This window comes from Peromyscus leucopus, chromosome 23 (assembly GCF_004664715.2).
Source record: "Peromyscus leucopus breed LL Stock chromosome 23, UCI_PerLeu_2.1, whole genome shotgun sequence".
NCBI classification, from domain to species: domain Eukaryota; kingdom Metazoa; phylum Chordata; class Mammalia; order Rodentia; family Cricetidae; genus Peromyscus; species Peromyscus leucopus.
Genome location: NC_051082.1, coordinates 4,352,755 through 4,367,167, shown reverse-complemented (window position 1 = coordinate 4,367,167; position 14,413 = coordinate 4,352,755). Strand labels below are relative to the sequence as shown.

The window sequence follows — 14,413 nt, the reverse complement described above, 5'->3', positions numbered from 1 at the left end:
CCGCATTCTCCAGAGTGGCGATGGCTTTGTTGTGTCTCTCGTCTGTGTTCTTTGAATGGTCAGGAAGAGAGGAGTTTTTAATGGTACAGTTTGTATAAGTATTCAAGTGTCCAGTCCTGCATTCTGCAGACAGTTGGGAATAGAAGGCATGTTAAGGATGTGAAGGGTCGTCCCAATCTCCCGTGTTGAGGTTGTCAACCATAGCATTTTAATGCATTCATTTTTCCGGTTTTCAGTTTCTTGTAGTGTTAGGATTGGAACTCAGGCCCAGAGCGCTGGGTTCCTCTGATGCCTGTATAGAGAGACTGTGCTCACTGTTCTTCTTTGTCTAGTCCATTTTTTCCTTACCAACATAATGATTTATTTGTTTTATTTCTGGGTGGTTTCTTTTGGTTTTTCAAAACAGGGTTTCTCCGTGTAGGTAGCTCCAGCTATCCTGGAACTCACTCTGTAGCCCAGGCTGGCCTTGAACCCAGAGAACCATCTGCCTCTGCCTCCTAAGTGCTGGGATTAAAGGTGTGTGCCACCACCACCTGGCTTGTTTTGTTTTGAGACCAGGTCTTACTGTATACCCCTGGCTGGCCTTCAGTTTCAAATTCATGGCAATCCTCCTGCCTCTGCCTTTTGGAAGTGGGATGGTTTCTTTGGAAGAGCCTATCCTAAGGATCTCTTGTCATTTGTCTTATGGTTTCATCCTGGTAGACCTTTGGGTCCCCGTTATTTCCCTGTGAATAACCGTAAATGCCGGTGTTCCTAAGTCTCTGTGTGAGCTCCAGTCATCCTTCAGAATCAGAGGGTGAGGACTTTAAAATTAATACCAAAATACCTGCCAGGAGAGGAGTAGGGTCCCCTCTGTAGCTGATGAGGTTGTAGGTCACTGCCCGTGCTGGCTAAGAAGACTGGGGGATGTGAAGCAAGCTTCCATGAAGTGGGGGGTTGGCAGGGTCTGCTTCCTCTGAGACTCCTGCCTCTCCCTCTCCGGGCCTTTCTGGTCTTTCTTTCTGCTCTGAGGCTGAGGCCTCACTCTCAGGGGCCCTGTGCATCCCACAAGCAGCTCTGTGACACTCACAGGGGTTTGTGTGATCTGTCCCCCAGGGCTCCGAGTGGAATGCATCCAATCTGGAGGAACTGCAGGGCTCAGGGTGAGTCTGCTCCCCACGTCCCCCATTGCTCCAGGCAGCTTAGGCGGTCGCTGCTCTGTCGGGAAGGTTATGGACCTTGGCCCGCCTGCCCTAATTGCCTCAGCCTGGTCTCTGCAGTGGCTGGAGGGTCTTATGTGCTTCAGAATGCTGCCCGGAGTAATCCATGGGTTCTAGATTTTTCCTGGAGTCTTAGGTGACTTGGGGGAGGTGGGGATCTGGGAACAGCTTAACCACCCTGGGAATGGAGGACGGCCCGGCCCTGGGCGGGCTCTGAGCTCCCACCCACAGCTTTACCCCCCAGCAGAACTGCCGAGAGCCCTAGTGCGGACGCACATCTCTGTTGGCCTTTTGGCCATCAGCAACCCTGAACGCTGGACCACTCCTGGCAATACTTGGTGCCTAGTGGGACTCTTGTGACTGTACACTTCCTGCTGGGCAGAAACTTGCCTGTCCTGAGAAATGCTCAGCAGCCAGCGTGAACCTTTAAACCGAACCCTTCAAGAAGACAGTCACAGAATCACCGTTCTGTGGTCTGATGTGCCTGCCAGCCTTCTGGAACTGACTGCAGTTGAAAACCGAGACTAAACAGAGCTTAAAAATACATCCTTAGAACCTCTGGTCACGATGTGTCGTCCCCCCAGCAGAGTCATTGTCCAGTGAGAGGCTAGGCGTCATGCTTCTGTCTTACTGGAAATAAATACGTGATTCGTTGTCATTTACGGCAAAACCTATTTGAGACATTTTCCAATGACCAAAATTGTTTTGGTTTTCTGGAAATGAATGTACTGGTTAAGGGTGAGGGGCCGTGGCATTTGGGTTAGCAGATGCTCTCAAATAGAACCTGAGTGGTAGAAGGACACACTCTGCTCCTTAACGAAATTAGAGCGGGGGGCTTCTTGTTTTTAAGACATTCTTGTCATGTGGAGGAAACACACGAAAATGACTATTAAGCAAAAAAAAAAAAAAAAAAAAAAAAAAAAAACCTCACCAGGAACATACGCTCTTTAGTGTGTATATAAATTAATTTTTCTCTGCCAGTGATTTTGTTACTTTATTTTTCTCCTTCCTCATTTCTGATTCTCTAGGCTATTTGCTTCTTTCCTCTGCAGGGTTGACTACATTCTAAATGTCACTAGAGAAATAGACAATTTTTTCCCTGGCTTGTTTGCATATCATAACATCCGAGTCTACGATGAGGAGACCACAGACCTTCTTGCTCACTGGAACGAAGCATATCATTTTATAAACAAAGCGAAGTAAGTGTGCGGGGAGCTGGCCTTAGGAGGAACAGGTGGGCAGAAATGCGTGGCAGGCTAGGTATGGGAGCTAGCCCCGATGTGGAAGTAATCAGCCTTGCTCCCGGGGTAGGTGGTCGGGATTCACAAGTCCAGTGCCGGGAGAGGCTCTGCTGTCTGATGGATCTTTGGTTTTAGCTTCAGGACACCAGGCACAAAGCAGGGAAATACTGGCCTCCCCAAGATGCCCTCATGTTCTCTCCTGCCTGCCCATGATTGTGACATTGAGCCCAGTTTTCATCATTAACCCTGATGCCAGGCCAGTGTCCAATACCAAGTGCCACTGGCGAGCTCTCTGGGGCATCCCGGAAAGGTCCAGCACATTCTGGGCCTTGAGTTCTTAAATAGTTCCCCCAGAGAATACAGGCTGTAGTTCCATGTTCCTGTGTGCCTAGAACAGGGCAGTCCCAAGATGGGGCCATCTCCACTGTCCCTGAGCCCAGGCCCCTCCTTATTCTCCTTTGGAGCAATTGTGTTGAAATCCAATGCATAGACACCCCATCCCTTACCCCCATGCTATGGAGAAAAACCCTCTTCCGCTGGAGTCTCCCAGTCAAAGATCCAAGGTGTGTCCTTACCAAATGCCTCTTCTCTTGCTTTCCCAGGGCACAGACTCCAGGCTCCTTGCTTATGAATGTAGGACTCGGGAAAGAAGGGTGCTGTGGGGATGGGGTTGAACACCTAGTGTAGGAAGCTGGAGCCCGCTCGCCCCCACCCCAGCTTCCCAGACGCAGCCTCTGCCAGCCTGGCATGCCTTCACCCTCTCCACCAAGGAGAGGGTCATTGTCCCCCGTGTATCTTGTAGATCAGCTGCGCCTGGGCCAGCACCACCTCCTTACAAGTACCCGGATCGATTGGCCCCGTCTTCCCCCTGGCTCGGTTCTCTCTTGGCCAGATTGCTGACAGCCTCTCACTCCCTCCGGGCGCTCACTCTCTCCCCAGGGTGTAGCGTGTTCGCCTTGCTGACCCCATTTTCTACAGCCGCTCACTCAGGGCCTCTGTGGCAGCTGAGTGGCTTTTGCAGAAATCCCTTCAACTGTCCAGGTGCTGCCCAGGAAGCGGCCTAGGTGGCCGCACAGATTCCCAGCAGCGAGGGAGACTGTTTTGAAGCAGGCCCTGCGAAGTTGGGACAGGCCGTGCGGGTTCATCTGTTCTCCCATTGTGTGCTAATTGATTTCACAGTGGAGTTATTTCCTTTAGAGGGTGTGTGAGATCTGTTCCATAAACATTAGGACAGAGGAGGGTTGGAGCTATGTGATAACTTGAGGGCTTTAAAAAAAAAAATCAGGTTAGTAAAACCCAAGTGGTAAGTCAGGGAAGGCTCTAAATCCTTGCTCTTAACACTGCCCCCCCCCCATCCCTGCAGAAGGAATCATTCCAAGTGCCTGGTCCATTGCAAAATGGGCGTCAGCCGATCCGCATCCACGGTCATAGCCTACGCGATGAAGGAATTTGGCTGGCCCCTGGAGAAGGCGTATAACTATGTCAAGCAGAAGCGGAGCATCACACGGCCCAATGCAGGATTTATGAGACAGCTGTCTGAGTATGAAGGCATCCTGGATGCAAGGTGAGTGAATACCTAGAGACAGGCTGGCAGACCCAGCTGGCCTCGCCAGCCCGGGCATCCCACTGTTCTCCTGTCGGCCTGGCAGGAGCCTCCACAACTGGAAGCCAGCCTCTCAGGGGAGCCGGCTTGTAAAAAAGCAACCATTGTTCGGGCTGTGATTAGTGGTTTCCAGGAGGGATCCGTTTTGATTTTGTTGGCACTCATAGAAAACCTGTCTTGCCGGGCGAGGGAAGGTGCCTAACTGCTCATCCAGGGCATGTCCTGGTATGTGGTGTGGGCCTGAGCATATCCATTTCCTAACTAAGTACCTGCTTTGTGCCAGACTCAGGGGCTGAAGAGGCCCATGGGTCTGGTTCACCGCAGATGAGCCTGGCAACCTTCTCCAAGCCCAATCCCCTGTTCTGTGCTAAGGATTTGACACCCAGGTCATCTATCAGATGCTCGTGGCCCCTCAAAGACCTGAAAGTAGAACCATTGCATGATCCAAAAATCCCACTTTACCGTGTACACCCAGAAGGCTGGAAATCCGGAGACTATAATGGGGTTGTTTGTATTGATGATAGTGTTATTCACAGTAGGCCAGAGGTGAAGGCTGCCCACGAGTCCATTGGCGGATGGGTGGGTGAGCAAACGGAGTGCACATAGGAATCTTCCTCTGCCTGCTGAAGGAGCTCCTGGTGGTAGGCGAGGCTGCTTGGGGAACTAAAGCTAGAAGATTGCCAGGGGTTCAAAGCTAATCTCTGCCACATACCAAGATCCCATCTCCTTCCCGCCCCATAAAGAGGAAGGAAAGGGAAATTCTGGCATGTGTAGTACACCCTGAACAAACGTCGGAGCCATCGGGAAAAGCTGTGTGGCCCCATGCCTGTATGAGGTCCCCAGAGGTGGAGAATGTGGTGTTGGTGGCCAAAGGCTGGAGAGGGGACGGTTCAGGTCCGACGGCTGGTAACGTGTGTTGTGTACCGTGAACGGTTGCGGAGACGGATCCCGGTGCGGTGTTGTGAATGTGTCCCGCGAGGGAGGCTGTGTACGTAAACACGGTCAGGATGGCGCACGGCTTACTGCCGTCTTAAAATTGACGGGGCTCTGTGAGGTGGCACCAGCAATCACAACAGGTCCTTGGCAAGCTAACCGCTCCTAAGTTAATCCACGTGGCCGCTAAATCCGTCTCCCACCTCAAAGTTCGGCTCCTCGTTTTACAAGCGAGGAGAAGAGGCCAATGCTGAGAGGTTGACCTGTCTCATGTCACAGCGTCAGCGTCTGGGTGCCAAGAGAGAGATTCACACCCACATGTGTTGACTGCTGTAGGGAGGCAGCACTTGTTGCAGGTGGGGGGGGGCCCTGTCAGGGTGGTGAGGGTTCCCCAGCAGTCCCAGGCTGCTGGGACGGACGCCAGTATGGGAGGACTCGCTTTCTCCCTGCTCGATGTCCAGTCTGTGCAGAAGTAGCCGCCTGATCGTTTCTGACTGGGCTTGGAAGGAATCCAGAAGCGAGGTCCTTCAGCTCCTCAGGCAGGTTTAGGAAGGCGGGACTGCTCCCGCGGGGACGAACAGGCACGGAGATCCGCCGCCGCAGCCATCTCTGGACCATGACATTCAGTGTCATGTCATTCGGAGCGTGTCCTCAGGTCCCTAGGCAGCGGCAGGGGGAGGAGGGCTCCCTGCTCTCCCTTAGCCTCTCCAGTCCCCTGACGCCTTCCCACGCCGCCGCAGCCCAGCTGAGGGTCTCCCACGGGCCCACAGCAGTACAGCGTGGAGCCTGGATTGCAGCCGGGGGCTGGTCTGTCGAGGGGCCCACGGGGCAAGGGGCAGTGACCGTGGTGAGCCCCTGCACTGCAGGACAGCGGCGCTCCTCCGTGGGTGCCGATGCTGTTAACTTCTCCATCGCACCCCCACAGTGTGGGTTTTACCCCAAAGTCCTGGGGAGGTGGAGGTGACCTCAGCAGTGGCCTCTGTCACTCGGAAGTTTTTTTCTCTCTCTCATTCTTGGCTTATACCTTCAAACGTGCTATAAAGACAGTGCCAGCCCCCTGTCCCTAACGTAGCAGCTGTTGACCGTTGATGGCTTCCGGGGCAGACCCCTGGGCCGCCCTACACCTGGGATTAAAATGGCTGCGCATACTGGGCTTAGGAGCCTGCTTTAGAAAAAGGACACAGACTGGGGGCAGTGGAAGCGGGGGTGAACGTGATAAAATATACCGTATGAAATCCTCAATAATTTGTTTTTTAAAAAAATACTGTCTTTTTTTTAATGCCATAAGAATGAGTATGTAGCCCAATGATAGAATGCTTGCCTGTCAGGCACTCGGCCTTGGATTCTATCTCCATATAAAAAAAATAATAAAAATTTCAGAATTCATTCAAGCCAGGCATGTAATCCCAGCAATTGGAAGGAAGAGGTAGAAGAACCAGGAACTCGAGGTAGCCTTGGCTACTTAAGTTTGGGACCAGCCTGAGCTACATAGACCTTGATTCTAAAAAAAAAAAAAAGAAAAGAAAAAAAAAAGAAAGAAAGAAAAAGAGGAAATCATGGAAAACGGACCCGTGGTTTCTGCCTGAAACAAATACTTAGGGGTTTTCTGGGATCTTCCCCTGTAAGGTCATGTTCACCTCGATACCCTAGTGTGCAGAGAACCTGACACCCGCTCAGCTTTGACCCCTGAGTTTTCTCACACTGTTACTCTCATGGGTCAAAAAGCCTGAATGAGAGCCAGGTGGCGGGGGCGGCGGTAGTGGCGCACGCCTTTAATCTCAGCACTCGGAGGCAGAGGCAGGAGGATCTCGGTGAGTTCGAGGCCAGCCAGCTCTACAGAGCGAGATCCAGGACAGGCACCAAAACTACACAGAGAAACCCTGTCTCGAAAAACCAACCAAACAAACAAACAAACCAAACAGAGTGAGAGCCGTCAGCGACGGGATAAGATGAACACAAGCACAAAGACACCCGCCTCCGTCAGAACTCCCTCTGCCTCTGCCACGTTGTCACCACGTGGCTAACGGCCCCCGAAAGGCTCCTCATGTGGGCCGTGGTGACGGAGGGTGCTCTCCTCCCTGCGTGCCCAGGTGAGTGGACGGACGGACGGACGGACGGACAGACGGAGGGGGGCTCTGCCCGCTGATGCCGTCGTCTGACACAGCAGGCCGTCCCCTGCCTGTCATGCTCGGACCTGCTGCTGCCTCCCTCCCGGCTCTCACCTCCTGCCCTCTCTCCCCGCAGCAAGCAGCGGCACAACAAGCTGTGGCGCCAGCAGCCTGCCGAGGACCCTGCGGCCGAGCCCAGCGTGTTCTTGCCAGAGACCCTGGACGATGCCCTGGACACCCGGCTGCCGGGTTTGGAGGATGCCGCCCAGCCGGGGCTCCCAGGAAGCCAGGCCCCAGGAGGACCCTCTCTCCCCTGTTGTTTCCGGAGACTCTCGGACCCCCCGCTCCTCCTCCCCCCCCACCATGATGAGGCAGGCGGCCCGGTCCACTTGGAGGATCTTGAGAGGGATGCTCTGTTGGAGGATCCGGCTCCGCCCGCCGAGCCGCACAAGCTGGTCCAGCATCCCCAGGAAGCTGCCAGGCTCTGTGAAAAGGACGTCAAGAGGAAACTGGAGTTCGGGAGCCCCAAAGCCCGAGGTGGCTCCCTGCCACACGTGGAGGAGACGGAGAAGGGGGCTGGCCAGAGGGCAGGGAGGTGGAGGCGGGCCTCCACCCAGCTAGACAGAAGTTGGCTGGACCAGGAAAACCTAAACAACAACAACAGCAAGAGAAGCTGCCCCGAGGACTTTGAGGTAGGTGGTGGAGGGGACCGTTGTTGTAGGGAACAGCATGCCACGTCGTTTCTACCCCACCCCGCAGAGCACCTTCCTGGCCTGCCCTGCGGGGCTACTGTTCTCCCTCCAGCCCACAGGGGTTTATTTCAGGGGGGGACTGCTGTTACCTGACTCTGTAGCATGTGCCTAGCTAGTGGGTATGCCGTGCGTGAGGGATATCTGAGCCTTGTGATTTCCCCCATCCAAGGTGGGGTTTCCAACTCCGTTTCTTCACCCCAGCTCACCCCTGCATCGATAGGTAGTGGTCCTGATTCACCTCACTGCCCCTGCCACAGCCCCCCAGCTCTCTCCCCTTGGCTGGCTCTGGAACAAATCCCAGAGGTGTGTTTCCTCCTGAATGCTCCGTTATGACAGTTGATGCCCCACCTTCCAGCTCACATTAGCCCTCCGCTCCTTGCGTCCCTTGCAGCTGCCGTCTTTGGGGGATGATGTCCAGGGAGCCTTTGCTCCGACTTCAGGCTGCTCAGAAAGTGCCTGGTCCCACACCCCGTCTTCCTTGTCCACGCACGCACGCAGCAGGGACCTAGAAGCAGGGCTGTCCTTGTGGAGGCTGAGGAGGCTGCCTGTTCTTGCGCTCAGTACTCACCGAAGGCCTGGGGCCAGGAGCTTCCTGTCCCTTCGCCGTCCCTGCAGTGAAAACTCTCGGGGGCGTGCGACACTGAAGTAGAAGTTGGTTTGTAATTAACGTTCTGCTCCAATGCTAAGCAAAAATACAAACAAACCACCTAACCACCCCAGGAGGTTTATCTGCTTGCTGGTCTCTTAAGTAATGAAATACGTTCCAGACCAGAAAGGAACTGCATGCCTCCCCCACTGCCCGCCACTTCCCTCAGAGAGGACAGATGACATAAAAGGCCTTTGTCTGGGACAGTGGTGCTGTGGTTCCGTCCAGTGGCCTGACTGTGAGTCACCGGATGGTGACCAGGAAAGCAGCTTGGTGGGGGCCTCCGTGGACTCAGCACCCGGACCCACCAGGACTGGACCTGGAGACAAGCAGCTGTTTGTATGGCCGACTCCTCGTATGAACTGTGGTGTGCTGGGCTGCCCTGTTCTGTGCCTCTTAGCCCCCCCCCCCCCCCCCCACTGTGTATGGGGGTAGGGGAAGGCAGGCTTGTGAGGGAGGGCAGAGCTTGACCCGAGGGGGCGGTAGGTCCGTCGTGGCCTGGTGGAGGGCAGCTGGCTAAGGGACAGGCTGAGAAGCGTGCTGTACTGAAAGTCAGGATCTGGGCAGAGAACCTGGTGTGAGGGACAGGAGCTGCATGTCCGTGTCCTGGTGGGCAGCAGAGAAAGGTGCAAGTGGGGAGTGGCTGGGGCCTCCCTGGCATGTTGGTGAGCCTCTGTGTGGTGTCCTGGGGACACCGACAAGCCAGGCTGGTGGACGACAACAGAGCCTGTGAGCCCGAGACTGGAGTTGGCCTCACAGAATGGTATTAGCCTCTTGGAATCATAGGAAGAGCGTTCACCCAGGCTCAACCTGTAACGGAGTTCTAAGACCCCCTCCACAACCGTCATCTGGAAGGCTCCTTTTCCCGCCAGCTCCGGGCTCTCACCGCGGGCAGAATGCGCCGGCTCCCTCGGCCACCCTTCTCCCTCCTCCTCCTTCATCGCTGATTGGCCTTTGAGCTGGTGCAGGGTGGTCCTGCCAGGGAGGGCAAAGAGAGAGACGTCCTTGTCCCATTCACTGAGGCCCCAGTGACCTAAAGGCAGGTGATGTCCTTGGGAGACCGCGTAACGTGTAGTTCATGTGTTTGAGTTTGTGTTGGAGACAGTCCAAGAGCCATGGCAGGTTGATGGTTCCCAAGTTAGGCTTTAGGCTGTCCAGGAAGGGCTCTGTCTTCAAACTGCAGTTACCCCAGTACAGATCCCCCTCAGCCAGGGGGAGCCCCCTTCTGTGCTGCTTTGGATTTGTTTGCTCTTTAAGTTCTAGTCGCTTTTGTTTTTAAATGTTATTCTGAATTGCGCGTCGGCATGTGGGTTTATACACACAAGTGCCAGTGCTCGTGGAAGCCAGAGGCGTTGGCTACCCTGCAGCTGGAGGTAGACCACGAGCTGTCTGATGTGGGTGCTGGAGACCGATCTCAGATCCTCTGGAGGAGCATCAGCCGGCTCTCCAACCCTGTCACTCTCCTCCAGAACGGATGATGGCCAGGGAAGGGTCAGCTTGGCGGATGGTATAGACTGATTGAGAAGGGAGGTGCTAGGAGACTCTAACCCGGCCCTGTGGCTTAAGGTTTGCCCAGGACATCGACTTGACTTGTGGAAAGTCGAGAAAGATTGACATCCCTTAGGCCGCTCTGACCTCTGTTCTTCGGGATCCAGTGTGTTCCCAATGCCCCCCTACACATACACACACACACACACACACACACACACACACACACACACACACACACACACATACACAAACACTCACACACACACTGCCGGCCAGCCCTACCCACCCCCGCCACCCCCGCGGACCTCTTTGTGCTTTTCTTTGGCTCGGGATCACATTTGCTCATGGTACTCTGTCTCTTGCAGCGCGATGCTGTGTTCGGGATCCTCAGTAAAGTGAAGCCTTCCTACACATCCTGTGCTGACTGCATGTACCCCGCGGCTGGTGGGCCTCCCGAGGCCTTTGTGGAACGGCATGAAGACCCCGGTGCACCTGCCATCTGCACCCAGCCAGCCTTCCTGCCCCATGTCGCCTCCTCCCCGGTGACCCACACGAGCAGCAGGTCCCAAGCTTCAGAGAGGCCGGCCTCTGGTCCGACCAACAACCCCCCATTCCTACTACCAGCAGGCTCGAGGAAGCCAGATGTTGTCGCCGTCAGTGGATCTGTGGCTGGGGCTTCCCCAGAACCACCACCGGCAAGCCTTCTAGAGCCTTCCAGAGAAAGCTCCAAAGCCCTCCCAAAGTCCCTCCTATTGAAGAACTCTTACTGTGATAAGCACGCCGCTGCCGCTGCCGCTGCCGCTGGCGGCATGGAAATGATGAAGGAAGAATCGCCAGGTAAGAAAGACCCAAAGCCCGCGAAGGACCTGAGGCTTCTGTTCAGTAATGAGGCGGAGAAGCCGACCACCAATAGCTACCTAATGCAGCATCAGGAGTCCATCATCCAGCTGCAGAAGGCGGGCCTGGTCCGAAAGCACACCAAAGAACTGGAGAGGTTGAAGAGCGTGCCTTCGGACCCGCCATCCACCAGCAGGCTGGAGGCTAGCATCCCCGAGGAGGGCCAGGAGCCTGGACACCCAGGCCTGTGCAGCCAAGCAGGGACCGAAGAGAAGCCTCCAGAAGGAACCTTGGTGAAGAGCCCTACGCCCACCCTCCTCCGCCTAGATCACACCAGTAACTTCTCGAAAGACTTCCTGAAGACCGTGTGCTACACCCCCACCTCCTCCTCCATGAGTTCCAACCTGACCCGGAGCTCCAGCAGCGACAGCATCCACAGCATCCGAGGGAAGCCCGGGCTGGTGAAGCAGCGGGCGCAGGAGATCGAGACGCGACTCCGGCTGGCGGGTCTCACGGTGTCGTCCCCGCTGAAACGGTCCCACTCCCTGGCCAAGCTGGGAAGTCTCAACTTCTCCACGGAGGACCTGTCCAGCGAGGCGGACGCCTCCACCATCGCCGACTCGCAGGACGCCAAGTGTGCGCCCTCTTCCTTCTCGCACGAAGCCCAGGCTGCCCCGAAGGACCCCACTGCAGCCTGTAAACCATCAGGGAAATCTGTCCCAGAACACTTGAAAAGCCTGACGAGGATGAGTAAAAGCTGACCCGGCAAGCATCCTGCCGTGTGGGTTGAGGTTTCCCGTGGTGTCCTGATCCACCGCCACGCGCCGCTCACGTCTTGATTTGTGTTAACTCCAGTCATCCAGGCTTTCCTCACTCTTGCCAAAGAGAATCAGGGAGAAGCAGAAGTACGTAGCGCACATGAAGGAGACCCAGTGTGGGGCCTGGGCGACCTGGAATCCCAGGAGCCGGACAGCGCCGGTCCCAAAGCCCTGTCTTTGGGAAGAGAAGGGACCCACAGGCTGCGGCTGGGGCTGCATTGTTCGAGTCTTGCCCACCACACGCCACGCCCTGGGTTTGATTCCCCAGCACCCCGTAAAACCAGGCATGGTAGGGCACCCCTGTCGTTCCGGCACTGGAGGTGGAGGCAGAAGGATTAGAAATTCAAAGTCGTTCTCAGCCATAAGAGCGAGTTTTAGGCCAGCCTGGTGGAGATAGGAGAATGAGTCTGTCCATCCAAAATGTTTAATTTGCAACCTGTGAGAGAAGAACCGTGGTGATGTCGACACTGTAGCCCACGTTCCCAGCTCGTTCCTGTCCTCGAGGGAGAATTCTCCGACGACGACGACACAAGTTCTACCTCTCTTCTCACTGTGCATTTTGTTTTTAAAATAGTAACGACCAAGGCTCGTCCTGAGGAACCATGCTGTGTCTGAAAGGGGTTTTTCCAAGAGAATCTGGGGGGGTGGCTGGGGGGTTTTGTTTTTGATGTTTTGGGGAGGTGGGGACCCCCAGAAGTTTCAAGGCTTTGAACCCTGACCATCCCAAGTACAACCAGGCGAAATCAACAGAGGAAGGCGTGGCGGTCGTCTGTGTCGCCCTCCATCCTGGCGCCTGCCGTGGGGTACGTGGAGTCCTCAGCTGCTAGCATATCAAGCCTATGTCACCCAGTCACGGGGAAGGACTCCGGGCATCGCTGAACCACATCTGCTGCTAATAGGCATCATTATGTTTGGGAATGGGACGAGCTGGTGTCCATGAGGTTGCGGGGCCGGGATGTGGATTTCTCCTATTGAGACACTGTGATCCCCCCTCCCCACCCCAACCCCCCCCCCGCTCATTAGGTGCCACCCCCATATTTGGTGAGAGGAAGGACATGTCAGCAGAGGGATGCTTTCTCATGGGTCCCTCTCCAGGAGTCACTGTTAGAGGAGCGAGTCTGTTGAAAAGGCCTCGCAGGTGTTGACAAGATTCCCCTCCCACGGGGAGAGCACTCCTTCCTGTCGGTAGAATACTGCTTCCCTTTCTCCAGCTCTCCCATGCAGTAGTGAGGAGGCCAAAGAGGCGGGCCACAACACAGGTGTTAGCGCAGGTTAGCTCAATGCATCAGGAGGCCTGGGCCCGCTGGGTTCAGATTGGAGACCTTGTCTGGTGTTTACCAAGATGACAGTGCTTAAGTATTTTGAAGGGAGAGCAGAATGACCAGAGGAAGGGCCTGGTTTGGCGTTTGCCAGACTGTGACGAGACACCCTGTGAGATGAGCATGGGCACCACTCTGATTGATTTCTTGGGGGTTTGTTTTGGTTTTTCTCCTTTTTTTTTTTATTTCGAGACAGGGTTTCTCTGTGTAGCCCTGGCTGTCCTGGATCTCACTCTGTAGACCAGGCTGGCCTCAAACTTACAGAGATCCACCTGCCTCTGCCTCCCAGAGTAAATGTGTGCACCACCACCGCCTGGCGTGTGCTCGCTCTCTCTCTCTCTCTCCTCTCTCTCTCTCTCTCTCTCTCTCTCTCTCTCTCTCTCTCTCTCTCTCTCTCCACCCCCCCAGCGCTCGCCCTCATTTGAGATAAGGTCTTACTATGTAGCTTCGGCTGTCCTGGAACTTGCTGTGTAGACCAAGTAAGCCTCAAACTCAGCCAGGCCCCTCTGCCTATTCAGTTTGTTTTACGTTTTTTGTTTGTTTGTTTGTTTGTTTGTTTTAGAATCTCCTTGCGTAGCCCAAGTTGGCCCCTGACTCAACAACAGCAATCCTCCTGCCTCAGCCTCCCAAATGCTGAGATCCCAGGTATAATGCCATCATGCCCCAGGCTAGGAGGCTGCATTTTTAAGGGTTTGTCGAGAGATAGATGCACTCGGTGTCAGTGGTACAGCTTTGTGATCCTACATCAGGAAGCTGAGGCAGATCCAACAGGTCCATCATGAGTTAAAAGCCCAACCTAGGCCCCAAAGTGAGACTCTACCTCAAACAGAGTAACCCTGATGGGATGGTGTTACCTTCCTCCGGCATCTGCTGTCAGGCTCTCCATAGAAAGCTTGCTGACTGATATATGTGATGCCTCGGGGCTGAGTGTGGTACCACAGGAAGACCTGGGACATTTTAGAAGGCCTCCTGTGCTTCTTGGATGTCACAGACCAAATGCTTCCTCCTCGTGCCCCAAACCGCGCCAGCCTTTCCCTTTCCCTCTTGTGCAGAAGGAGTCCTTGTGGAGGCGACCACAGCTCCATCCTGCAGTGGGCTGGTTCAGCCAGACAGCTGAGGGAGACCCCAAAGCCTTCCAGGGCTGGCTGTGTTCCGGAAGTGCATGGTTTGGAGTTACCCAGCACTGGTTAGAAGGGAGTCCCCAAAATGGCCATCCTGGAGAATACCCAAAAATGTTTCCAGGAACAAGGCTCGTCCTCATCATTAGTGCAGGGTCTTCGTGAACCTCTGTCTCAGAGCTTTTCTCCCTGGCATGATTTAAAAAAACAAAACACATGTATGTTATTTCACAGGGATTTGTTTTCCCACCAACGTCAACAGTAATCACCTTAAAAAGTGATTATCCACTACTTATTCCTGAGACCCTGTGGGCTTCCTCCGATCTCCCTCAGCCAACAAAAGCAAAC

At 54.8% G+C, this 14,413-nt stretch overlaps 1 protein-coding gene across 1 annotated transcript in view; it reads left to right on the top strand.

Moving 5' to 3' along the window:
• Ssh1 (slingshot protein phosphatase 1) overlaps window positions 1-13,159 on the top strand; it is a 60,065-nt gene extending 46,906 nt beyond the window's left edge. The window contains 5 exon segments of the mRNA XM_028861678.2: window positions 1,096-1,142; window positions 2,252-2,398; window positions 3,804-4,004; window positions 7,221-7,776; window positions 10,339-13,159. Of these exon segments, the coding sequence (XP_028717511.1) occupies window positions 1,096-1,142; window positions 2,252-2,398; window positions 3,804-4,004; window positions 7,221-7,776; window positions 10,339-11,571 (2,184 nt within the window). The 3' untranslated portion in view covers window positions 11,572-13,159.
• The last annotated feature ends 1,254 nt before the right edge of the window (window positions 13,160-14,413 follow it).